The 27952-nt window shown below is 36.9% G+C and overlaps 1 protein-coding gene across 2 annotated transcripts in view; it reads right to left on the bottom strand.

The window, feature by feature from the left end:
- LOC148953848 (uncharacterized) overlaps positions 1 to 27952 on the bottom strand; it is a 160700-nt gene that overhangs the window by 5792 nt on the left and 126956 nt on the right. For both annotated transcript variants that reach the window (XM_089086842.1, XM_089086843.1), the window contains exons 6-7: positions 9718 to 9756; positions 491 to 1266 (exon numbers count right to left, since the gene is read on the bottom strand). In XM_089086842.1, the coding sequence (XP_088942968.1) occupies positions 491 to 1266; positions 9718 to 9756 (815 nt within the window). The remainder of the gene's footprint in view (positions 1 to 490; positions 1267 to 9717; positions 9757 to 27952) is intronic.

Genomic DNA, 27952 nt, shown 5'->3' with positions numbered 1-27952 from the left:
TGACCATATCACAAACCAAATAACCAGGGACACCAAGACTCGAACCTGTCTCACAGACGAAGAATTTTACGTCTGGCGTGCTAACTACTCGGCTTTAGTAATAGTAGCAGTAGTCATATAGTGAATTTCTAGAATTGAAATTAAAAGTTATTATGTCAGCCACAGTTGTTTCCGATTACGTTTTGTGCCAAATTGAATTAGTAAACAGTTGGATTCCGCAGGTCTCAATTTTGAACGAATAGTTTTCTTTATAAGCGTCTTTTAACGAAATTTTAAAATTTTAAATATAAAACCAAGTTTTACTTAAATGTTCCATCTTTACGATTCTTCGTCAAATTTGCAATACTTCAGACAAGAAAAAAAAAAGAAAAGAACAATAACCAGTAAAAGTAAAAATATGAATTTTTGTGTTCGTTTCTAATTTTTTTTTTTACTGAAATACTTCACAGAAATTTTCGAGGGAAAACGTTTTGTTTAACTTTTTTATTACCTTAATTGATTCTTCCTTTTCGTCTGATGAGGGTGATTCCACATGAACATCATAATCTTCATCCATCGTTTCTTCTGATTCAGATTCAATTTCTTCTACCTCTGTTCTACACTTAGGCATCTCAAATTTGCTTCCGATTTTTACCTCATTTTCATCACTCAAAAATTCCCCTTCTTCTGACTCAATATTTTCTATTTGGTCTTCGTTGCCTACTGGGATTGTATGTTTGATTTCAGAGACCTCTCTTTCTTCTTCTTCAGATGATAAAGATGGCGTAGATAATGTTGCTCCTCTCCTCCTGTACTGCCTTCTTGTTTTTTCAATCTTTTCGGATTTTTCCTTCCGTCTCTTCTTTTGCTTCACTTTCTTCGTTTCTTTTGATATCCACCTTATTGTTCCTTTATCAGCATCTCCTGTTCTAATTTCACCAATTTCTTCTTCACTACTTTCATGACTAACAACATCCATCTTTCTATTGTCAGCTAGAGATGCACTAATTGTTTCATCAGCGTCTTCATCAGCTATTCCAACTTCCGTCGCCTCCTCCTCAGCATTTTCTTCATGTACTTCTGTTTTGATGTCCGTATTGGAATTTTTTTCAGTTTCGGTAATTTCTTTATTTTTTGTTTCATTTTCAAGAAGAGCTTTAATAGCTTTCGCGCGCATTTCAAGCTCGAGTAGCTCCATCAGGGTTTTACTATCATTCTCTTCTTTATCAGCCGGTTTTTTTTCCTTAATTTCTTTCTTCTTTTTTCTCTTCGTTTCTTTTAGCTTCTCTAAAACAAAGAATAACCAATCAGTTAAACGACAAAACATACACTTAAGATAAATATCCACAGCATAGGGATGATACGCTTTACTAATTTCTTGAATTTTAAGACATCATCCCGTTCAACCCGAAAAAAAATATCCGGATTAACCTCTCCTTCGCAATCCGACTGAGAAATCCATCTGGACAAAGAGCATCAAAGAAAAAGCAGAAGCGCAAATTTTTACGATTCTAGAATGACGAAAGAATTTACAGGAACAAGCGGAAAAATTTCTGGTATTATACTTATAGCTTGGCACAACAATGTGCAAGGTGCCGGAAAAAAAATTTTGACCAAGCTAAAACGGCTTTTGCAGTTGAACTTTTGAAAGAATCACTCAATCAAACTAGGAATTCGTCCCTGAGATATGAAGGCACTCTTACAAATTATTGTAGATTGCACTCTTACAAATTATTTTAGAATTTTTCACCAAATGGTGTCTGAGTAATTGAGGGTGTCCGGTTCAATGGTAAGATGGCACTCTTACAAATTATTGTAGATGACACTCTTACAAATTATTAGGGAATTTTTCACCAAATGGTGTCTGAGTAATTGAGGGTGTCCGGTTCGATGGTAAGATGGCACTCTTACAAATTATTGTAGATGGCATCCTTGCAAATTATTGTAGAATTTTTCACCAAATGGCGTCTGAGTAATTGAGGGTGTCCGGTTCGATGGTAAAACGGCACTCTTACAAATTATTATAGAATTTTTCACCAAATGGCGTCTGAGTAATTGAGGGTGTCCGGCTCGATGGTAAAATGGCACTCTTACAAATTATTATAGAATTTTTCACCAAATGGTGTATGAGTAATTGAGGGTCTCCGGCTCAACCCACGTCCAGTTAAACCCCGACCTCCTCTACCTTAAAATTTGAAGATCTTTGCTGACAATAGCTTCAACATTACAAAACTAAAATACTTTCGACTGAAAGAAAACCACAACAGATTTCTGGAAGATCGGGGACACAGTATTGTGCATAATAAAAATAAGGTAAATATAACACTGCTTAAACAACAAATATGCAACGTGACATCAACTTGCGTTAAGCAGCGGAACATTGAAGAAGGGGAGGGATTCTTAACGTAGGTGTCCAAAATTATGTCGCACCATCCCCTTCCAAAATCCTGGATCCACCATTACGTACACTGCGATATCTAGCAAAACACATGTCTTTAAAATGACATGTTTCTGAAAAACAGGGAAAGAGAAACCCGATCAGACTGGAAATTCGAATCAAGCTTAAGGGTTAAATGACATATTGGTTTCAGCCCTATGATACAACTCTCAAGGGAAGTAGAGTTGTCGAATAAAAACTTCTGAATTGATATGCTACTTTAAGAAAAAGTCGAAAGGAGAAAAATTCGGCACATTTGCTGTTATTTAGGATCATCCAAAAAAAAACATTCTTTTTTATCTCTCCGTAGCCACTGAAACTAGCCTCGCGTTAAATATTGTAATTTTGTCGTTCAATAGGTAATTACAATTATTTTTGGTAAATTTCGAAGGTTCCATGGGTTTGCAATATTTTTTTTTTTTTTTTTTTTTCAAGAAATTCATGTTGTTGTTCAAACCGTGTTCAATCAAACACAATAATTACGTGTATTCAACAAGTCAACCCAATTAATTACAACCAGCTCCATTAAACGAGGGGTACAGGTTGGCGAGGGGTACATTACCAACAACCGACCCTTCATTGCACGCGCGAGCTTGTTTTCTTAATGGTGAATTAAAATAAAGATTTTAGACGGCACTACATTTAAACTTTAAATTTCTTTTTTTATATTATCTTCTCTTTCAAATAGCTTATTTAATTGAACCATATTAGTCTTCCCATCTAAAGAATTACATTTTTTTTTTCGCGCCAGCTTGTATATTGTGTTTCATTTTAACTGGATTTTTTTTCTGGTTTCTCTATGGCAAGTCCAAGATCCAAAGTTAAGGAATGTATAAATTAAAGAGAAATTCTAAGAAGTCTTTCATGGACAGCTATACCATCTACATCTCTGCACTATTTCCTTTAAGTCAACCATGCTCTAGCAACAGGAAACCTATGAAAATCAGTTATTTTTCTAGTATTTTTTTTTTTTCTTTAATGTAATGATGTATATTTTCCCCTGTAATAAAAGCCTCAATGCCTTGTGCAGACTCATTCAAAAGAGCTTTCAACTATCTGATATAGTAAAAAAAATTAAAAATTCATTACTGCTATGAAAAGTCACATTCATTATTACTGCTGGAGCCGTTCACTTTGTTATAAAAAGAAAAAAGGAAAGTACGCAAAAAAAGGGGAGACTTAGAGGGGTTACGAGAACCATTAGGACAAAGACGGCAAAGACACCGTCTCGAACACCTGTTTTTTTATTAATTTCAAGAATTTAAATGCATCTTTTATCTTTTTTGTGACAAATGTACCCGATTCTGAGAAAAACACCAAACCAATAAGCTAAAAAATAAAAAATATAGATCTAAAAAATAAAAAATATAGAAAGATAATAAAAAGATAGATCTAAAAAATAAAAAAACATCTAAAAAAATATAGATGTTTTTACTTTTATAACTTTCATAAATCAAATAATATTAACATTTTGATTACTAAACATCAGAGTATGTATATTAAACTGACAATGCACATTCATTTGTATTTTTTCAGTAAAGTGCAAATTATGTTTTGGCCTTGGGAAGGCATAGGGGTTTTGCGCCCAACTTATGTTAATTTCTGCTCGTTTTGAGTTTGAATCTGTTATTTATTGTAATTTCTGTTCGTTTTGGGTTTCATTTATTTATCGATGCTGATTTGTGGTAGTTTCGCGCTTGGTAGATTGTTTTGTTTAATTTTTGCTCGCTTTTGGTTTAATGGAGTTCTTTACTTTTCTTTGTAAAACTTATTTTGTGGAAAAAGCTTTTTTAATTAATTTCTGTTCGTTTATATTGACATACTCTTTTCAGGGAAAAAGAAAATAGCACTTTAAATCTTTTCGTTTTTTAAGACTTTATAGTTTGGCCTGCTATTTGTATGCTGGAAAAAAATTTTCAGCAATTTGTAACAAAATCGCCCTTTTAAAAATCTGGACGCCCACAGTAGTGTTAAAATTAGTTTTATATTTCTTATATTTAACCTGAAATGGAAAACTTGATACCATTCGCAAAAAAATCTGTTTACGTTCTTGGATAGCTTGGATACACTTACGCTATTTTGATTTGGTTAAATTTTAAGAGCAGAAGTAGACCCGAAAGTTTAAGCATGGTACCCTCAGTCTTTCTTGGGATACTGCTGAGATGCCTTATTGGGAATTAGCATTATCACTGTGAATTTTGATTTAATCTTATGGAAACATTTTGTTTTTAAACATATTGGGCAATTGGGAGGGGGGGCGTGGGAGGTTGGGAGTTGAAGGGGGATTAGTTGCCCTCCAATCACTTTCGACTATTAAAAACGGCATCAGCCCCTTCTATTTTCAATCGAATGAGCCCCTTTCAAAGTTCCCACGACAACTTCTTCGATGCGAAGTGCCCTGGTCTAAACAACAACAACAACGTAAAATATCACTAATCACTTTCGACTATTAAAAAGGGCACTAGCCCTTTGAATTTCAAATCGAATGAGCCCTATTTTGAAGTTCCTACGACAACACCTTCTAAGAAAACCTTATATGCCCCCAGGGCATAACTTAAAAACCTTGCCCTGAGGGCTGTGGGGGAGTGTCACTCTCAAAAACATATATTCTATTTGGAAATCAACTACGCTGAACAAAATTGCTATATCAAAATTTTGATTGGCTGTGTTTGGGGGAATGATGGGCGTGGGGGGGTCTAGTTGCCGTCAAATCACTTTCGACTATTAAAAAGGACACTAGCCCTTTGAATTTCCAACCAAATGAGCCTGTTTTGAAGTTTCTACGACAACGCCTTCTTTAAAAACCTTATATGCCCCCAGGGCATAACTTAAAACCCTTGTCCTGAGGGCTGTGGGGGAGTGTCCTCCTCAAAAATATATTTTCTATCTGGAAATCAACTACACTGAACAAACTGGCTATCTCAAATTTTGATTGGATGTGTTTGGGGGAATGATAAGCGGGGGGGGGAGGGATAGTTGCCCTCAAATCACTTTCGACTATTAAAAAGGGAAGTAGCTCTTTGAATTTCCAATCGAATGAGCAGTTTTTGAAATTTCTACGACAACGCCTTCCATAAAAACCTTATATGCCCCCAGGGCATAACTTAATACTCTTGCCCAGAGGGTTGTGTGGGAGTGTCCTCCTCAAAAATATATTTTCTATCTGGAAATCAACTACGCTGAAGAAAATGGCTATCTCAAAATTTTGATTTGATGTGTTTGGGGGAATGATGGGCGTGGGGAAGGGGGGGGCTAGTTGCCCTCCAATCACTTTCGACTATTAAAAGGGGTACTAGCCCTTTGAATTTCCAATCGAAGGAGCCTTTTTTGAAGTTTCTACGACAACGCCTTCTATAAAAACCTTATATGCCCCAGGGCATAACTTAAAACCCTTTCCCTGAGGGTTGTGGGGGAGTGTCCTCCTCAAAAACATTTTTTCTATCTGGAAATCAAGTACGCTGAACAAAATGGCTATGTCAAAATTTTGATTGGATGTGTTTGGGGGAATGATGGGCGGGGGGGGGGGCTAGTTGCCCTCCATTCACTTTCGACTATTAAAAAGGGTACTAGCCACTCCAATTTCCAATCGAATGAGCCCTTTTCGAAGTTTTTATGACAACTCTTTCGATACGAAGTGCCCAGGTATGGAGAAATAAAAAAAAACACATTGTGCCCACATCGTTCTTTACTTAGGCATTATAGGGCTAGCACATACGGCAAACAAAAGCGTTATACACCCTTGCGAGTGGAAAACGATTAAAGTGGCACTTCATTGAAGCAAGAATTCCAAAAGCTCTGTGTGTCTTTACAGCAAACAACGAAACAAGGCAATCGTGAGTTTTCTTAAGATCGCTACATATTGGAAGGTCGAGGTACGTAATCTTAGACCAAGACTTAATCGTATAAGTTCCAAAAATAACATCAACTGGTACACTATCTTTAACGCGGCTATTATATACGAGAAATTCACTTTTCTGGGGATTGAAAGAAATACCTATGTTACCGTACTCCTTACTCAAAACACGGAAATTCTCTTCGATGCCTACAGGTGTTCTACTCGCGTTCAGATGTCGTCGGCATAATCGATCAGCGAAACATTGAGACCTCTAAAGATACATGTAGACTGAACCGGTTCTTGCGATGACATAATACACACGGTACTTTTACACGCGCTTTTAATTTACTATACATATTCCTCAGTGCGCGTAGAATAGACTCCACGCCACGGTTCCGATCAGACAACAATATCTGAGGATGCACACCGGAGTCGAACGAGCGGTTGAATCGTGACCGGCAAAATACAGTGTCTCGTTTGAATCTTCGGCGTCAATCAACAAATTAGCAATCATATAATGCACGTGTTCTCTACTCATTTTCTTTTTGAAACTAAATTGGTTATCCGGCGCGTTACAAGTAGCACTAAGTCTATTTGTAACATGCAATTCAAATAACTTTCACAGTACAGGCGCGACAGCTATCGGGCGGTAAGAAGAACACTGCCCCCCGTCTTTTCCCTTTTTTAGTACAGGAGTAATTACACCCGTGCAGAATAGGTCTCGAACAATCCCAGCACTAAAAATCATTTGATACAGGAGACAAAGGTGCTCGACAAGGTTCTGACTTCCCGCTTGCAGATGCAATCCGCACAGGTTATCCACCCCCCTCGACAACTTCTTCTTCAGTTTCGAGAGTGCCTCACTGACTGACGAATTAGGCACAATAAAACCAACTTCCCGTTCACATTCCGCAAGACTCGCATCGAGCTCAATAGAATTTTTATTTTCCAGATCAGCAACTCGTACGTAAAATATTTAACCCACTCACTCTCACTGGGCAGAACATTAATTGATTTTTTACGTTTCTTCTTTTTTAGGAATTTCCAAATGCGATTGGGGTCTTGCTTTACAGATTTACTATCACATTAAATAATTAGAGCACGATGTGTAGCGAGGGTTTTTGCGAATCTTCTCTAAGATGGAGTTCACTATACCATGCCTTGGTCGGCCGTTATCTATCCACATGCGTAACCAGAACTTCACGTCCGCACACGCATCTACAAGATCCGAATTATCAGACCAGTGGGGTATTTCCGAGCCAATCCGAAAACAAATCGGTACTGCAGCCTTTTCCGCACACTACAGGGCATGAACTATTTCGCAACAGTATATATTGATCAGTACTTGTTTATCACTAGCTGCAACTGAAGAAGATTTATGAAGTAGATTGTAAGGGAAGCGAATTCTTGCTAAAATATAATCATATACATTCTGGTACAAGGGGGTATTAATTTTATCCCACATAACTTTCAGATGCCATTTTCTTCCACTGGGCAGATCAGGGTGGGATTTCGAAGATGTATTAGGTGGAAAAACATTAACAACTGGTAAGTGGTCAGATACGCTGATCCACATGTGACTGGCAAAAAGGAACTGGTTGATGTGAACACATTATAAAATCAAGAGATGAAGTTGCTCCAGAGTTATGCATATACGTGAAATCGAGATCATTTTCCATTATGTTTAGATCAGAGCATGCAGTCAAGAGTACTTGGGATCTAGGTCTTTCCGGATTCATCAAATCACAGTTCATATCTCCGGCAACAATGTATGACAAATCTTGGGTGCGACAATTGGCAATAGCGTTTGCTAATTTCCGACAAGCCCTATCGAACTTGGAATCTGATCTAGATGATTTGAGTCCGTACGCAAATAAACTGAGAAGATTATTGTCCGTTCAAATTTGATCGCAATAAAATTATCGGATACTTGGAAAACTGTCGCGCGTTTTTTGAAGATTTTGAAGCAAGGATTGCGATACCGCCTGAGAGCCGGCCTGTACCACTTGATTTCGCACCAACAGCAAAAAGATCGATTGAATCACCGATATTTAACAGCTAACATTTCATTAAACGCTATGGAAACGCTGCCTGGTATGTCTTGGCTTATGCTTAGGAGGGCTCATGAGTTCGACGCCCACCGATGCGATTTTTTTTAAGACTTTTACTTTTTACTTTTCCTATGTACTAAATACATCAGTGAGGAAATGTTGAGAGCTAAAACCAGAAAATTCATCATGTTGTTCAATCAAAAGAACTTGGTGCTTGTAGCTTTTTTTTTTCGTCAATCAATAAGTTTTCATGAGCTACAAAAATAATTTTGATCCTCTAAAGAGATAAATTTATAGGACAAAACGAAGTATCTAATTCTATTTAATAGGATATTTTGCATGCTATCTTTGTGCCTTTTATTCATATATGGACTCTTATTTGTAATTTGTTACAAGAAAAATAGAAAAATCCTCGGCTTGTTTCTTTCTATAAAAAAGGAGAGAAACGTGTGGTAATAATTAATTGACCAATTTCAAAACAGTTCGAGAAATTAGTAAATTCTTTTTTTTTCAAATATCCAGCTTGAGGTTTTATTCGGTCGATCCACAGAATAATGAGTGACAGTTCTTCTTTTGAATGTTAAAGAATAGTCAAAAATATAATCACATGCTACCCATTGCTATGATATAAAGAAGGCCTGTTACTCTCCTAATCAGGGTGTTGTATTATATAAGTTGAATAACAATGCAACCAATAGAAAAGTTCTCTATTTATTAAGATTTTATCTGCATAACCGTGAAAATAGAGTATATGTACAAGAACATTTTATCAAGCATTCTAACTCTTAATAATATTGGAGTCTCACAAGGCTCGATCGGTCTTTTTGTTTCTTGGTCTATACAAATGGCCTTGCTAATTGTGTGAACCGTGATGCTAATTCTATAAAGGCTTTTGCTGATAGTACTACAGTAGTTGAAGAAGGGAAATCATCTGCTTCTTTGATGAGAAACGAAAAATGTAATTGGTCATTAAATTATAACTACTTAGTACCAAATTTATATAAAACAGAATACATATTTTTTGGGACGCGCAAGAAATAAGTACATAATTTGCTAGTAATGAGGTTGTCATTAGTGGTAGCACTACTGCTACTAACTTATTTAATTAAGCCGCCTGAGATCAATAACGCCACCTCCAGCCCTATCTATTCAAAGCTGAACTCTTAACTCCCTCCCGTAAAGTTTCAATTCTCTTATCCGTTCTTACAACTTCTTCTCGCCCCATTTCGGTTGACCGCAGATGAACAGCCGAAAAGCCCTAGCAATCTTAACCTCTCTTTCATTGCAACCTCCATCAGCCATAACATAAAAACTGTGGAAAAGCGAAAAATTTCTCATTACAAAAGACTCTTACTGCGCAAGCGGATAGCCTTTCGCGCTTGCTCATTTCAATCTGTAAACAAAACTTCACTCACTTTTTCGTTTCTTCTTTTGTTGAATTGACGCGACAGAATCTGCAAAAAGAAGTTCAATTATTATGATATTTCACCTTTGGCTCAAGACAAATAGCTTTGTTTTTGGAAATGTAAAAAAAAAACTGAGACGTTATAAGTCTTAGTATATTTACAAAATGTTAGTAGCACTCAGTCGCCTATCAACGTAGATGTTCACTCCAAAACATGTGTCATCTACGAGATATCCGTGCATAAGTAGTTCCCATTCACACACATAATCAGTTAGATGGCCAAGTACTCAGTGAACATAAAGACACGTCTACAGTTCTATAGCCCAGATATGTGTCTAGGATCTCAGATTTAGGATTTCGCACGTCACCATGTGGCTACATTCATTATCTTTGTCAATATGCAGTAATTACGTGCTTATCTAGTTAACCCTACACGTATCGATGCGAACACACATTATATTGTAGCCTACAGAAAATTCCAATACGTCATGCCTTAGCAAGGCATGTTCAATTATTATGATATTTCACCTTTGGCTTAAGACAAATAGCTTAGTTTTTGGAAATGTAAAAAAAACTGAGACAAAATTTTAGTAGCACTCACTCGCCTATCAACGTAGATGTTCACTCCTTAACATGTGTTATCTACAAGATATCCCTGCATAAGTAGTTCCCATTCACACACATAATCAGTTAGATGGCTGAGTACTCAGTGAACTTAAGATACGTATACAGCTCTATAGCCCAGATATGTGTCTAGGATCTCAGATTTAGGATTTCGCTCGTCACCATGTGGCCACATTTATTATCTTTGTCAATATGCAGTAATTACGTGCTTATCTAGTTAACCCTACACGTATCGATGCGAACACACATTATATTGTAGCCTACAGAAAATTCCGATACTTCATGCCTTACCAAGGGGCTTACTCTTTTAAGGGCCTTAGATAAAATACATTCTCAAAGAATGTTTAATCATTCATTCGCTATACAGATTCATTCGTCAGTCACCTTTTTACAGTGGTTGTGACTAGACGGCTCTTTTAAGTTTGTTCTTTATCAGGTGTGTCTTTTTATTACGTTTTGCGTGTTTTATTCTACTTTTCATGTTATCTTTTTTTTTTTTGCATTGAGGACGGCTGAGCGGAGGTCTCGGCCGAAACATTTACATTATTTTCAGGTTCTCACCCGCCAAAATTTTTCACTGTTTATTTGTTCCAGGTTTTTTTTTTTTTTTTTTTTTTTTTTTTTTTTTTTTTTTTTTTTGTACGAAATCCCTCAAAAAATGGAGTGATACCTAGACAATTGACTCTCAGAACCTTTGGTTCAAACTATTCGAAGAATTGAAAAGGGGATTTTTCATGCTATCTCTTTACGTAAAGTGTTCCACTTTTTATAACTGTTTCGTGCTATACATTTTCTATTTTACTTTTTTTTTTCAAATAGAAACTTCACAGTTTCCTGTTCATTTCACATCAGTCAAAAATTTTCTAATGGAACCACGTTCCTTCATCACTAAGAAATCGATTTCTCCATTTTCTTCCTTCGAAAAATTTTGCCTTAGAGTCAATTTTGTTAGTATTTGTACAACACGAAATCTGGTAGTTTTTCTTGGAAAATTCCAGGATCGCATGACAAATTAGAAACGTAATTTCTTGCAAAGCGTACCAGTAGTTTCTTTTTAACGACCAGTTAAACACTTGTTTCGCCAGGAGAACTGAGGAAAATCCATAGTCAGGTCTAAAGGCGATAAATTTCTATAATGACGAGAAATAGGAATAGCGACCTTGTATTTTGTGCTTAATGGAGAAATACTGATATTTTAGGATGTTTCATAAATTCAAGATTTTTTTTTGAAATGCTATGTGGCAGGAGAATAAAAATTGAACGAAAATTGACATTTTTTTTTTTTTTATCAATGACGCTATTTACAAAAAGTTGAAAGGAGGGGCATTTTAACTTTTTTTTTATTTTTTGTCAACACAAATACCATAGAAAGGGTATTCTTCAATAAAAATATCAAAAGATATTATTTTTCTGAAATCTAGGGGGAGAATATTTAGAGGCAAATGCCTCTGCCACCCCCCCCCCACCCGCCCCAACTGGTGCACTGGATTTTCTCCTTTTTATTAAATTATTTGTTACTTTGGTTAAATATATTATGCCAAAGAATAACTGAACAGCAATTGACGCTTTCATATATACTAGGTTTCGTTCAGGGTCACATCCCGAAAGGAGGGGAAGATGACCCATATAAGGGGATTACCCGGCGGGGTGTTACCCTGTGCATTCTAAAATTAGAAAAGAGACTTCTTGGAAAGGGAAACAGTAATTTATTTTTAACGACGAGTTGAAGTACGGTACTTGTTTCGCCGAGGGAACTGGGGAAAATCCAATCTGGTCCAAGTATAATGGAGAATATTGATATTATAATATGTTTCGTAAATTCAAGAAAATATTATGAAAATGCAATGCGACAGAATAATAAAATTGGATGGAAACTAATATTGTCATTGCTATTATCTTTCTGATTCAATCGTTTGTTACCTTGGTTAAATGTATTAAGAGTAAAATTAATTGAAAAAAAAATTCACTTTCGGATAAATTTGATTTCAGGCCAAACCTTATACTGAAAGGAGGAGGAGATTGTTTGGTTAGGGAAATATTTGGAAAGAAGGATTACCCGGAGGAGAGAATTACACAGTACTTTCCCAAATCAGAAATAAGTCCTTTTGAATAGTATTGGTTGGTGTTGGGGTATACCTACTCAAATTCGAACAGTAATGTTGGGAGGGGAAAAAGATGTGTATTCTAACTTGAAAAGTGGATTTAGGAGGAATTCTTTGCAAACCATACGAACATTATCTTTTTAATCGCCAGTTAAACACTTGCTTCGCCAGGAGACCTGGGGAAAATTCATAGTCAGGTCTAAAGGCGATAAATTGTCATAATGACGAGAAAAGTGTAGTGAGCTTCTATTTGGTATGTACTGGAGAATTATTGAGAGCATAGCATGTTTCGTAAAGGAATAGCTAGTTTAAGCAAAACTATTTAGAAAGTGTTGTAAGACAGGAGAATGAAAATAAACAAAAATTGACACTTTAGTTGTTTAATTCTTATGAATCAAATGCTTGTTATTTTGGCTAAATGTTTTAAGAGTGAGAACCGTTTGAAATAAATGAATCTTTCAGATGAAATAGGTTTCGGGCAGGACTAAAGGGGAAGTCAGGACTGTCACTTAACTTAGAAAACGAAATTTCTTGCAAAGGGCACCAGTAGTTTCTTTTCAAAGAACAGCTTAACACTTATTTCAGTAAGAAAAATAGGGGAAATCCATTGTCAGGTCTAAAGGTCTAGAATTCCATAAAGACGAGAAATAGAAATAGCGACCTTTTATTCATAGGCAGTTCCTAAGCCTAATTATATTCATAGCCTAAGTAAAGAACGATGTTGGCACAATGTATTGTTAATTTTTTTTTTTCTTTAATTGGTCTTACACCAGGGCACTTCGTATCGAAGGAGTTGTCGTGGAAACTTCGAAAAGGGTTCATTTTATTGGAAATTGGAGTGGCTAGTGCCCTTTTTAATATTCGAAAGTGATTAGAGGGCAACTCGCCCCCCCCCCCCCCCCACGCCCAATATTGCCCTAAACACATCCAAACAAAATTTTGAGATAGCCATTTGTTCAGCGTTGCTGATTTCCAGATAGAAAATATGTTTTTGAGGAGGTCACTCCTACACAACCCCTCAGAGCAAGGGTTTTAAACTATGTCCTGGGGGCATATAAGAACAGTGTTGGCACAATGTATTATTTATTATTTTTTTCCTTTAGAGCAGGGCACTTCGTATCGAAGAATTCGTCGTATAAACTTTGAAAAGGACTCATTCAATTGGAAATTGCAGTGGCTTTTGCCCTTTTTAATAGTCGAAAGGGATTGGAAGGCAACTAGCACCCCTTCCACGCCCACCATTTCCCAAAACACATCCAATCAAAATTTTGAGATAGTCATTCTGTTCATCGTATTTGATTTCCAGATAGAAAATATGTTTTTGAGGAGGTCACTCCCCCATAACCCTCAGGGCAAGGGTTTTAAGTTATGCCCTGGGGGCACATACGAACGATGTTGGCACAATTTTTTTTTTCTGTAGACCAGGGCACTTCGTATCAAAGAAGTTGTCCTAGAAACATCAATAAGGGCTAATTCAATTGGAAATTGAAGTGGCCAGTGTCCTTTAATAGTCAAAAGTGATGTGAAGGCAATTAACACCCTATCCACGCCCACCATCTCCCGAAACACATCCAATCAAATCTTTGAGATAGCCATTTTGTTCAGCGTAGGTGATTTCCAGATATAAATTATGTTTTTGAGGAGGACACTCCCCCACAGCCCTCAGGGCAAGGGATATCAGTTCTGACTCTGGGGGCATATAAGTTTTTATTGAAATCTTCGTCGTAGAAACTTGAAAAAAGGCTCATTTGATTGAAATTCAAAGGTCTAGCACCCTTTTTAATAGTCGAAAGCGATTTGAGGGCAACTAACCCCCCTCTTACGCCCACCTTTTCCCCAAACATATCCAATCCAAATTTTTAGAGAGCAATTTTGTTCAGCGTAGTTGATTTCCAGATAGAAATTATGTTTTCGAGGAGGATACTCCCCCACAACCCTCAACGGTTGTAAGTTATGCCCTGGGGGCATATAAGGTTTTCATAGAAAGCGTTGTCGTAGAAACTTCAAAAAAGGCTCATTCGATTGGAAATTCAAAGAGCTAGTGCCCTTTTAATAGTCGAAAGTGATTGGAAGGCAACTAACCTCCCTCTCACGCCCACTTTTCCACAAACACATCCAATCAAAATTTTAAGATAGCCATTTTGTTCAACGTAGTTGAAAGTTCTGGAAATTTGGTCTTTGTGGGTGACAACCCCCCCCCCCCACAGCCTTCAGGGCAAGGGCTGTAAGTTATGCCCTTGGGGCGTATAAGATTTTTATAAAACGCGTTGTCGTAGAAACTTCAAAAATGGCTCATTCGATTGGAAATTGAAATGGCTAGTGCCCTTTTTAATAGTCAAAAGTGATTGGAGGTCAATTAACCCCCCTTCCACGCCCACCATTTCCCCAAAAACATCCAATCAAAATTTTGAGATAGCCATTTTGTTCCACGCAGTTTAAAGTTCAGGAAATTATACCTTTGATTATAACACTCCTCCCACAGTCTTCAGGGCAAGGGTTATAAATTACGCCCCCAGCTTTTTTAATAGTCTCGAAAGTGATTTGAGGGCAACTAACCCCCTCTCACGCCCACCTTTTCCCCAAACACATCCAATCAAAATTATTAGATAGCCATTTTATTCAAAGTAGTTGAAAGTTTTGGAAATTAGGTCTTTAGGGATTACAACCCTCCACCCCCAGAGCCCTCAGGGCAAGGGTAGTAAGTTATGCTCTGGGGGCATATAAGGTTTTTATAGAAAGCGATATTGTAGAAACTTCAAAAAGGGCTCATTCAATAGAAAATAAAAAGGGCTAGTGCCCTTTTAATAGTCGAAAGTGATTGAAGGGCAACTACCCCCCCCCCTCTCACGCCCACCATTTCCCGAAACACATCCAATCAAAATTTTGAGACATCAATTTTGTTCAACATAGTCGAGAGTTGTGGAAATTAGGTCTTTTGGGATGATAACCCCATCAGAGCCCTCAGTGCAAGGGTTGTAAGTTATGCCCTGGGGGCATATAAGGTTTATATAGAAAGTTGTTGTAGAAACTTCAAAAAGGGCTCATTTAATTGCAAATTGAAATTGCCCTTTTTAATAGTCGAAGGTGAGTGGAGAGTAATTAACCACCCTCACACGCTCACCATTTCCCCAAACACATTCAATCAAAGTTTAGAGATAGCCATTTCGTTCATCGTAGTTGAAAGTTTTGGAAAATATGCATTTTAGGATGACAAACCCCCCAGAGCCCCCAAGGCAAAGGTTGTAAGTTATGCCCTGGGGGCATATAAGGTTTTTATTGATAGCGTTGTCGTAGAAACTTCAAAGGGGGTTCATACAATGGTAATTGAGAGGGCTAGTGTCCCTTTTAATAGTTGAAAGTGATTGGAGGGTAACTAACCCCCCTTTCATGCCCACCATTCCCCCAAACCCATCCAATCAAAATTTTTAAATAGCCATTTTGTTCAATGCTGCAGAAAGTTCTGGAAATTAGGTCTTTGACGATGACGACCCCCACCCACCCACCCCCCGTCCCTCAGGACAAAAGTTGTGAGTTATGTCCTGGGGCATATAAGGTTTGTATTGAATGTGTTGTCGTAGAAACTTCAAATGGGCTCAATTTATTGGAAATTGAAAGGGCTAGTGCCTTTTTCAGTAGTTGAAAGTGATTGGAGAGCGACTAACGCCCCTCTCACGCCCACCATTTTCCCAGACACATCCAATCAAACTTTTGAGATAGCCATTTTGTTTAACGTAGTTCTGGAAATTATTTCTTTGAAAATGACAACCACCCTCACCGTTCTTGAGCTTAGAGTTGTTTTTTATAAGCTGGGGGCATAAAAGGTGATTTTGGAAATCATTGCAATAGATTCTCAAAAAAAGGGCTTATTTAAATGGATACCGAAACGCTTAGTGCCCTTGCTAATAATTGAAAGTGACATTCTTATAGTAAAGATCGATGAGGGCATAATGTATTATTTTTTTGATGTTGTTTTTGTTTAGACCAGGGCATTTTGTATTCTAAATTGTATATTTCGTATTTGTTTAGACCAGGGCACTTTGAAATTCTAAAATTCTAAAATCTTTTGTAATACAATTACAAAAAAAAGAAATATGAGGATTGAGAGATATAGTAGTTAGTCTAAAACCCAGTCATGGCAAAACGATATTAAAGTATCAATTTGATATAAAAACTTGTACATCTAAATTGCAAAAACAAAAGAACTAAAAGTCTTTTGGAACACCCTGTTCCATTAAAAAATGTGCAAAAAATGTCAAAAAAATCCCTAGGCTATGAAGCGAAAACGAGACAATATGCCTTGCCATTCAAATCAATCCTTTTCTGAAGCGCCTGAAATGTTTAAATGAAATTTTCTTTTCGATGGTCAGTTATAACACTTATCCAGTCAGGAGAACTGGGGGAAAATCCATACTCTAAAGTCATTCATAGCTAAAGGTTATAAATTTTCTTAACAAGGATAAATAGCTTTTCTTCTGGGTAAAAATCAAAAACTTCACATTTAATTCTAGAAAGGGATAAGGTGGAAAAACTACGCTTTAGAAAAAAGGAATTTCTCCTTAATAGATAAATCGATAAGAGGGGTGAAGATATTTTCTTTTTTGCACTTAAAATAGTTTTTTGTTTTAGGATAATGTGTATTTTATAGGAGCAAACAAAGATGTAAGAGAAGTGTTTAAACAAAAAAGCGGAAAAAATGGATGTTGTTAAATAATAAAACTGTCAAGTGCGGTGGAACAAACAAGCCATTGCAAAGAAACAGAAATAATCTAGACCTAAGTCCTAGGTACGTTCCAGGCTCTTTTAAACCTTATTGTAATGAAATAAGAAAGACAGAAGAAGGCGAAGAAGAAAGGGAGGTCCACGTCAAAATATGTTAGAGTGACGTAGCTTTGCCAAACTTCAAAACGCTGATGCCGAAACTGTATCCTGAAAAAATACGATCATTTTGAAATTGTATTATCCTTAATCGCAAATTGAAAATGGGCCCTAGAAAAGTGGCGATTTAGCAAGAAGCATGAAAAGTTCATAACAGTACTCAGAAGTAAGGAGATTAGTTGCAGACAGATTAAAATTATTAACTAGATCCGTCCAGGGATGCCCTATGTTTACGTTCTAAGAAAAGAGGAATACTTGTGTTCAGAGGCATAACAGATTAATTTCTTTTATTTTCCATGAAATTGTATACGTTTACAGAAGCCAGTGATCACAATTCTCCTTTACGGACCATTGATGCTTTGAGGGGATCAGTGCCTTGTAACTGTCTGATTTTGTTTTTTGTTTGTTGATGTTCAGTTGAATGTGGATAAAAGACAATATTTTAAATTAGGGTCAATCGGAAAATATTAGTCACTATAAAGTCTCTGAAAAAAGCATATTTTTAATTTTCGGTAACTATGGGATGTGGTTCGCTCTTTACTATGTTAGAGCTACTGCTCCAACGATAGTTGATGTGATCAAAGACAGATTTACTCACTAAAACTTAAAAACTGAATCTTCGTTCTAGAAAGAATATGCTTTCTTTTAATTTTTAGAAGTAAAATGACTATTCTAATGTTTCAAATATCTGAAGCGACTGAAAAGTTGAAGGACTAACCCAGATTAACGGATAGTGACGATTAACCCGTTAGTGACGATGATTTCGTATAGGTTTAATCTCTGAATTTCTATTCATTTCGCCTTAGATGGTCCAAGTTCCAACTTGATAGAAAGCTTCCAAAAGATATTTTTATTTAAACTTCATGTTATGAAATGTTTTTACTAATATTTTGCGGACGAGAAATATTTCCAACCTATTTTCTAGGTCCCCCGCGTCAACAAAGAACACAAAAAAGAGCAAAAACTCCAGAAATAGAAATAAATAAGAGATTCAAAATTCACAACTGAAAAATCAAAGTTCAATTATATAAATTTACAGTTAAAGACATATCTACTCACTCTCAGGTACCACCTTTTGATTAAGAGCATCGAACCGTTGTCAGATGCATAATTAAACGAATGAATTGACTTTTAAACATTTCAGAGTGAGGACCTCCTAATCCTGTTCATTTTGTCTTGGATGGTCCAAGTTCATCTCCGGTCTCGCTTTAGCAATCATTCTCCGTTGCATGTCCAGTAAAGAAATAATTAATTTTTCGATGAGAAACTTCCTTTTCACTGCGTCATGGGGAAAGGAAAACGCGGCGAACCGGTAATTTTCCATCTGAAAAAGTTTCTTTACTTCCAAGAAAATGATGTTCGTTTGGTCTCTTTTCTCGAAAAAAAATTATTGATTGCGTCTCAAAGAGTGCCGGCGTCCGTGGGGATGATTGAAAGGCGACTTTGTCGTTACAAAATCCCAACTGAGGATTTGAGTGCCGTTTCTCTTATCGACCACTTTAGAACGCTTAAGAATTGTCTTTTTCCAAGAACGATGGGATTTTGTGTCAGAAAACGATGATGAAAACTTTTCTTGACAGATTTCAGAAACAGGTTTGTTCTTTCTTCGAAGTTGAAGTGAGGCCCCTTGACAGCAGAATTCATTATCGGATGACAGGGGAACTTTCAACGTCAAAAATTAGATCACTCCGGTTAGCATTTAGTGTGCAGCAGAAATAAAAGAAAAGAAAAATTCCTGGAACAAACACAATTAAAAGAATTAAAAGAAACACCCAAACAACAAAATTAATGAAACTTAATTGAAACGCTAGTCGCTTGCTCCTACGGTCAATCTTTAGTTAGGAAGATCAAACCCCTGTCTGTTTTGTTAGTGCTTTTATGTTGTATACCACAACATGAAAATTGATGAGCATTGTGTTTTCAGAAAGCAGGTGAACCACTTAGGAACCGTTTCAAGTAGTCTCACAATTATAAGTTTAATCCTCTCGATACCCGAAGGGCTTCTCAGTGACTGATCTTGGCAAACTTCAAATTGCCCGACAAAAAAAAAAGAAAATTAACAAGATCTTAACAGAATTTGAGTTTTGTTCCTGGTGGGGAAGGGGGGGGTGTTTAACCAGTTGGACAGTGAGTTTCAGGAACATGGTTATATTTCCAGATCATCCGTTGCAAGATAAATTATGAAGCTTTACACATTGCATCGTTGCTGCTCGTTTCTTATTTGCGGGAAAGTGCGAAGCCCTTGCACAAACCAAATCCTTGCAAACATAGAAGCTTAGTTATCAAACAGTTCGTGGTAACGAACTGTAAGTAAGGAGGGACCCGGCTCAATGGTAACCGAAACTCTACATCAAAACGCGTCTGAGAAAATTTGGCTGATTTTCAAAAAAAGGGGAGAAGACCCCCTAAAAGTTATATAACCTTAATGAAAATCACACCATCATATTCAGCGTATCAGAGAACCTTGCTGTAGAGGTTTCAAGCTCCTATCTACAAAAATGTGGAATTTTGCATTTTTTTGCCAGAAGAAAGATCACGGATGCGTGTTAATTATTTTTTTTTCAGGGGTGATCGTATCGACCCAGTGGTCCTAGAATATCGTGGGAGGGTTAATTGGAACAGAAATTAAAAGTTCTAGTGCCCTTTTTAAGTGACCAAAAAAATAGAGGGCAACTAGGCCCCCTCCTACGCTCATTTTTCCCCAAACTCACCCGATCAAAATTTTGAGATAGCCATTTTATTCAGCATGGTCGAAAATATAATAACTATGTCTTTTAGGAGGACTTAATCCCTCTAAATTCCCGGGGGGAGGGCTGAAAGTTTTGAACTTTACCCAATGTTTACATACAGTATTGGTTATTGGGAAGTATACCGACGTTTTCAGGGGGGATTTTTTTTGGCAGTGGAGGGGGGGGGGGGGTCGGGGGTTATGTGGGAGGATCTGTCCATGAAGGAAGTTTTCATGGGGGAAGGGACATCGGTATGAAGGTGGCGCCGGATTTCCCAGCATTACTTGAAAAAAAGATCAGAAATTATATAAAAAAAACAAGTTTTTCAACTGAAAGTAAGGAGCAACATCAAAACTTAAAACGACAGAAAACATTACGTATATGATTGGGTTCACCCCCTTGTCAATACCTCGCTCTTTAAGCCAAAGATTTTTTTGTACTTTCATAAGAGCTATTTATTCTAATTAACGGCATTTGTGATTAAGAGGTCATTTTTAAAGAATTGGAACTAAATTCGAACTTTAGCTTAAAAAGCAAGGTATTGACTAGGGGGCGAACCCTCTAATATACGTATTAAAAATATATGAATATAGAAAATCGTTACGTAATTTAATTCGTAAGTTACGTATATTTATTACTAATAAAAGCGTTCGTAAATGAAATTAAACAAGTTTCGAGAAAGCCATTTAACCAAATAAAAGTAAAATTAATATTCAAATGTTGTTTTAATTATTCATGTACGGTGAGCCAAAATCAAAACCTGCATTAATTCAAAAACGTTCAAAAATTAAATACAAAAGTTTTTTTTAACTGAAAGTAAGGAAGGACGTTAAAAGTTAAAACGAACAGAAATTATTCCGTCAATGAAAGGGGCTGTCCCCTCCTCAACGCCTCGCTCGTTACGCTAAAGTTTGACTTTCTCACAACTTTATTTTTTCAAACAATAAAAACTTTAGCGTAAAGAGTAAGGCGTTGAGGAGGGGGCATCCCCTTTCATTTACGGAATAATTTCTTTTCGTTTTAAGTTTTAACGTCGTTTCTTACTTTCAGTTAAAGAAACTTGTTTTTTTTTATTTAATAACTAGCAAGGGTGCAACCATACCCTGACTCTGTTCAATTACTACGTCAATTGAGGGCTTAAAAATGCACTGTCCTCTCATCCAGGAGTTCAAATCGAACAAAATCTTTCACTGACTGGCCTCGATTACGCGGACCATGTTGGCCTCTTCTGAGACCTCAAGGAGCCCAAAACATGAGTGGTGGTCTGGGCAGACCTAATCAGCTTGAAAGTCCGGACAAAGAAAACAAAAGACATGGCTATTAACCACCCAGGACCATTCTCACTAATTGCTATTCAAGTTCAGATGGAGAAAGTCAATACAGGAAGCACAGAGATTTACATTAAATGTGCAATATACAGAAAGGTTTTGCGGTCACTACCAACTCCGTTAGAAACGGTTGGGCCATAAATCAAGGAAGCCGCCAGAGTAACTGCCTCGCTAAATACTTCCAGATCCGATCCTCTGATCTCCTGGAAGAGATACCAAGATGGACAGAGACGGAACTGGTGGAAATTGGCTAAGTCAGACCTTGAACCTATCGGGGCTTCAGAAAGCTTGGTCATTGATGGTTAACCCAATGGCTCGAATCTGCGGATCAGCTGGCAAAAGATCGCTCTGCATGGTACAAAGAGGTCTCCAAAATAATCGATGCCGGGCGAGGTAAAAACGCATGATTCCCATCACAAGTATGTAACTTGTAAACATAACTAGCACTTCCCACCGAAGAATTTTGCTTCTTTTGTCACAACCGAGTAAGCGACATCTCACTGAAGCTTACAGGGTAACCTCGGCATGTGCTTAACCGTTCTTTCTTGGTGTGAAGGCAAAACAGCGTTTCCTCCTCTTGGCAGATCTCTCTATATCCCCGTCATCATATCGGAGGCCATTCTCGTTCAACAAAGTTGTGAAAGTTGTTCTGTGACATTCGATCAGCTTCGAAAGTCAAGTATTCCGCAACCTGGAGCCTAAGTTGATCAACTGTGCATATCTAGCCTTAGCTTTCATAGCATCCTTTCTGTAAAGAAGCCAGACGTTTGAAAAAGCGAGATCAATAAAATGATGCAAGACAGCGCACTTTCAATTTTCTGGCACGACTGCTGCAATGATAATAACTAATCATTCTACCACATAAGTCTACTCCTATCATCAACTTACTGTATTCGCAATCATCGTTGGAGCTAGGTATATCTATGCAATCTCAAAAGACTCGCCATACCTCGATACTGGCATTTCAGTTTCATGTGCATGGCAATTCGATGCAAAAATTAGTTTATTGTCAAACCACTGTGTAACTACAACAGCCTTGTCCTCCCTGACGAAGCTGAATGATATGCCTCTCCCTAGGCGCTTTAGCTCTTTCTCACTTTTCTCTATAGTGCCTTCTAGTCAATTCTTTATGATTGTCGCTGTAGCATTTATCACTAAAACTAAGAGCTCTTCAAGTAGCTGGATGCTAGTGATATACCTGTAAAAAAAACGAGTTACGAGCCTTTTTTCACAATCTGTGTGGGGTGCAATACAGCAGTTGTTTCTAAACCTTTAGGCTGCAGATCTGGATTGAACGATATCTTTCCCTGGAACCAGACCTTGTGCTCCAGTCAAGAGAAGTTCTTTAGTCTCATTGGACTTGGTTTGTTTAAGACATAGAGTGTAAGATTATATCTTACAGCAAATGGGATCATCTGCTCAGCAATTCTAAGGAACTGTCCCTGTTCGTGGTTAATCAATTTCGGCAAATAGTATCTATTGGAGACCTGATTTTCCACAGACCATCAGTCATCTTTTCCTCTGGTTGTACGTTGCCGTGCTCGAGAAACTCAAAATTTTGTCAGCTTAAAAAAAAAAAAATCTATCGGGAGGCAGTTTTCAACAAATTACAGGAACTTCGAACGTATGGATCAAGTACACATGATTACGGTATTTCAGCTAATTTGACCTTTTAAGGTCAAGTTGTCCAATTTGAACGTTTGTTTTAAATACATTCAGTCTTCACTTTCGATAGAGATACTTTCTTTTTAGTTTATCGAACCTGAAAAGAGGGAAAAACAACCTGGTTTTGTCAAATAAAAAGTCTTTTACGGTACGGCATAAATTTATTAAAGACTAAAAGTAAAGTCCTTTTTAAGAGGTCAATGACAGATGAAGATTCCTTGAAAGTATCATCAAGAGGATTATACAAAGAACACGATATTCAATGCATATAACCTCCAATTTTCAACAAAATCTTAAAAATCTCAATTCCCTTAAGATATGAGTCAACGTCAACATATTCCAAATCTATCTCAAGCCCACCAGACTCTCGTTAGCCCAGCAGAGTCAAACCAGTTCTAATCTCAGGACTGTTTGTATAAAATCGACAAACGTAAATAAGCCAATACATTTACTTTCTTGGACTCTGATTTTATAGCCAAAGCATTTATTTGGTCTTAAATAAGACGTCCAGCCTAAAACGAGCAGTGAAGCCAAACTTAAAACAAACATAAACACAATAAACGAGTGAAGCATTTCTGCCCCTCAAATCCCCCTCTCCCGAAACTAAAGTGTTATTTCCACTGAATACCAGGTGTAACATGTCCTTTGGGATCTTTCGATCATACAGATTGAAAATCAGTTTGAGAATCATACAGATCGAAAATTTTTTGGGGAATGCAGGGGGATCTGTGGATGGGGGCAAAGGCCCAAGGGCTTCACTTTAGAATCTCCAATAATACAGCCTGAAGCCCTGTGCCTGACTCTGATTTCAACAAAGTGTAACACGTCCACATTTTTTTAAGTTCGTCTATAGAACTTGTTCTTTATTAGGGCTGTTTGTGAAAACTTGAGCCCTTAACCTTTGAAGACGCACTTAACACAGCCCTTAGCCCTGAAGAATACATTCTTTGGACATTCGACAGTCTTGATGAAAATTTCTATCTTATAAATTGATCTGACACCATGTGAGATTGTACAAGGGGTACCTGGGGGCAGAAAGGGTATTGCAAGCATCTCAGGATCCTGTTAGAACGGTCTTCGCCAGAATACTCGCTCCAGATCTTTGAGGTTACAGCCACATTCCCACATCATAGGAAATAACGGTGTATCTGGAGAGTTCTTATGTGTCACATAGGCTCACCCTCATAACTAATTTTTAAGGAATTCAAGGCATCACAAATCTTGTTATGACACAGATTGCAACATTTTCTTTATTATTAAGCCTTATTTCAATTCAAAACTGCATTGCCTAGCAATACCGACAATTTTTTTCAAGTAAACTTATGTTCAGTCCCTGCTTTACAATTTAATTTGGTTTATTGTTATTGCTAAGTAGAAATTGCTATAGTTTAAGAAGAGAATATCCCAGAAAACATAGTCTGATGGAACACATCGCCTGTTTCCTTTACATTATTAATGGTTATATAACTCTTAATAAAAATTCCCTGGCTGAAGACGATTATTGAAGATGAAACTCAAGAAATGCAACTTTCTTTAATGAAAACTTAAGTTTTGTCCCCAGCATCTGTTTTGAAATCAGCCAACAACATTTCATTACAAAGTAAGCATGGCTGACTAAAGAGGAACTAGAAGAAGCTGTTAGAAATAAGTTATAAAACGAGTTGGAATAGGTTCAATTATTATCCAAGGTAATAAGTGGTGAACTCATAAGTTGGAGTTTAAATAAAATTAAATAGTTATAGCATTGCAGAAACTTTATATTTTAGCAACCCGCCGGGGTTTAAAGATCATCGAAAATAAATATCTATTCGCAGCAAAGATTAAGTTTAGAGCAACTTCAGTTCGAAGTTACTAGCCTAGCCTATATATCTAAGTTGAAAATAATTTTAGTCTGACCAAATGGAAAATGAAACCTCTCAAAGTTTCTTAAACTTACTATATATATTTAAACTTTCTATATCTGCATAATATACTATATTTTGAACTTGGAGAGTCGAAATATTCACGCACAAAGTTTTTAGTACTGCTAAAATTCAAGTTTAAACGAAACCTCATTTTTAAAACACAGTTAAAACGAATACCACAGTAGACAATCGCCCGGAAACACCTTTTTACACCATTTTTCTGAAAAAAAATTTCAGAAATTTTTTCCTAAAAAAGAAAACTGCGCTGTTAACAGCCCTTTAGATACATAAAGAGTCTAAGTGGACTGGATATCAATCAGCATATATAACTCTAAACAGTGGAGGGGGGATGTGAGAAATTCCTGTCATGAAATGAAAAAAAAATGTTTACCTACATTCGTTTTTGTGTTTCAGACCGTTATCTACTCATAGAAACAATTTGCAGACACCTTTTAAAAAGTGGCGTCAATTCACAAAAATTCAGAGGTGGGCAAAACGTATTTTTCAAAATCTAAATGGGGGGGGGGGGACAAATTTACTGTTTCTGTCGATTTTTCTATGAAAATACCAAAAAAGGAATTTTTCAATGGAAACACCCAAATAAAGATATTTTTTTAAGTCTAGGGGAGGAGGAAATCCGGGGGGGGGGGGTATATGAGCTCCCATACCTCCCCTTTCAATTAAAGAAACTGCTTTCAAAATTTGAACCTGAATACACGTATTAGGTATTCATGAACCCAATACAAATATAGGCAAAATTACATACGAACACATTAACATAAAACTCTGCATAATTTGCAAGCATAACTGAGCCGAGAATATACATAAAGTATAGAATTTGGCCTCCGCACTTCATTCCAACAATGAATTTAATATTCAGAAATCACGTACACCAAATGGTCTGTGCTAAGCATGAGGAATGTATACAAAGCGTGGCGGAGCTGTCCACATGACACTCCGATATTGAAACCAGGTAGTAGAAAGCGGCCAACCCATCGCCAGCGAGACTCGAACTTGCGGTTTACTTATATTACATTTTAGAAGACAAGTTTCCCAAACATCCACAGTAAACCAATTAAACAGTTTGGGCCTGTGTTTTATGTTCCAATTTTGCTTTAATTTATAATCAACAACGTTCTGTTTCACCCCGAAAAAGACGACGAACGATGACTCTGCTTTAAGTATCGTTATTTGGTCTCTTGTATTATAAAGTCTTTGGTTAGAAGCAGGGGAATAGCTACCGTATTTTTATTGGGGGGGGGGGGGCAAGAAGGGGTGCTGTTGAAAAAGGTCCTATTCAAGCAGCAGAGAAGAAAAGTTACTATTAACAAACACGCTACTTGGTGAATTTAAAACATTATGCAATACATTATAGACAATAAACGCATATTAAACAATCATAAATATAAGTACTGGTGCTTGACTTTTACTAAAATTGCCAGCAATGAGCTGCTGCAGACGATGGTAGTATAGCATAAACAAGTTTTCAGGTGGGCAAAGGTAAATGTCGTATGCACCCGGCTTTTTTCAGTCAGAGTCACCATTAATGCTACAATACATATCCCCCTCCACTTCCACCAACCCCCATGCCCAGCACAGGTTGCTGAGCCTCAGAATTGAACAAAGTTCTATTCTAACAGCCCCGGTTATTACGCTATTCTTTTGCTCGTAATTTTGAATGGATTTAAATCATTAGATTTAATGACTCAGTAAGATTTAATTTGTTGTACTAAACTTTTAATATACGTGTTTTATTGAAATATTATTTATGATTTTTTATTAAATTGATTTGTTTTTGGGCTCACCAATTTATATTAATAAAAAACATTTGTATCAGTGGGCCACATAAAGCCAAAACAAAAATCATAGGTAGCACAAAAGCGCTGTCTAAGTAAAGATAAAGGATAAATCAAAGCATTACCACAGATGGTGTAACATTTTATTGTAACATATTCCCCACATGTAAACAGCGACCTTATATCAAATTTGAAAGTATTCGCAAAATAAAGCTAAAATTATTAACTTATCAGTTGGGCATTAATTCACAAAGAACTTCCAGAAAATCTGAACAATTCTTGGAATCCTTTCGCCAGAAACCCTAAATTAATTAAAAATTGCAAGGGATGCCGTTTGGAAGGGAAAATTGACTACTAGAGTTTGAACCTTCCCCTTTGTATATTTGTTTTAAAAAAGTGAATTCTACAAAAATTACATAAAAGTTTTTCTCATGTAAATCAGGAGATTCAGGAAATTCAGGTAAATCACATTTCCGGAGCGGGGTTACACTGACTATCGTTTTTGTGTTTATAATCCCCTTCAAAAGCAAAGTTCGGTCTCCTAGCGTAGCATGATAAAACTGATGGCAATAGAAAAATCGAATGGGTTGGTACCGCTTATACGTGCGTACAAAGTTTCTAAATTGTGATGTCTAAATATACCTGCGTACAATATATACATATTTTGTTGAAATTCACGTTATTCTTCTCACAGCAGACATTTCGTACAGCATGCTGATGCAGAGGTAAATGTCCCATAAGTAGTACTGGCATTGTGTGAAATGCGACTAATTTCAGTCATAATTCTTAGCACATTTAAGTCAATTCTTTTTTTTGGAGCTAGTTAATCGAAATATTTGGAAAAGCGATAATAGCGAGAAGTCAGCATGGTATCGAACAGTTCGTGGTAACGAACTGTAAGTAAGGAGCGACCCGGCTCAATAGTAACCGAAACTCTAAAAAACGAAATTTTGATACCAATAGATGCATTAAAAATCAAATTTTTATGCTGATTTCAAGTATATAAGTTTCATCAAGTTTAGTCTTACGCATCAGAAGTTACGTGCCTGAGAAAATTTACCTTATTTTCGAAGAAAGGGGGGAAATAACCCCTAAATGTCATAGCACTTTAATGAAACTCATACCGTCAGATTCAGCGTGTCAGAGAACCCTACTATAGAAGTTTCAAGCTCCTATCTGCAAAAATGTAGAATTTTGTATTTTAGCCAGAAGAAAGGTTACG

The sequence above is a fragment of the Artemia sp. Qi Xiang Cuo genome, chromosome 3, assembly GCF_049724085.1.
Source record: "Artemia sp. Qi Xiang Cuo chromosome 3, ASM4972408v1, whole genome shotgun sequence".
NCBI lineage: Eukaryota > Metazoa > Arthropoda > Branchiopoda > Anostraca > Artemiidae > Artemia > Artemia sp. Qi Xiang Cuo.
The sequence above is the reverse complement of the archived record's forward strand: the minus strand, read 5'-3'. Positions and strand labels throughout refer to the sequence as shown.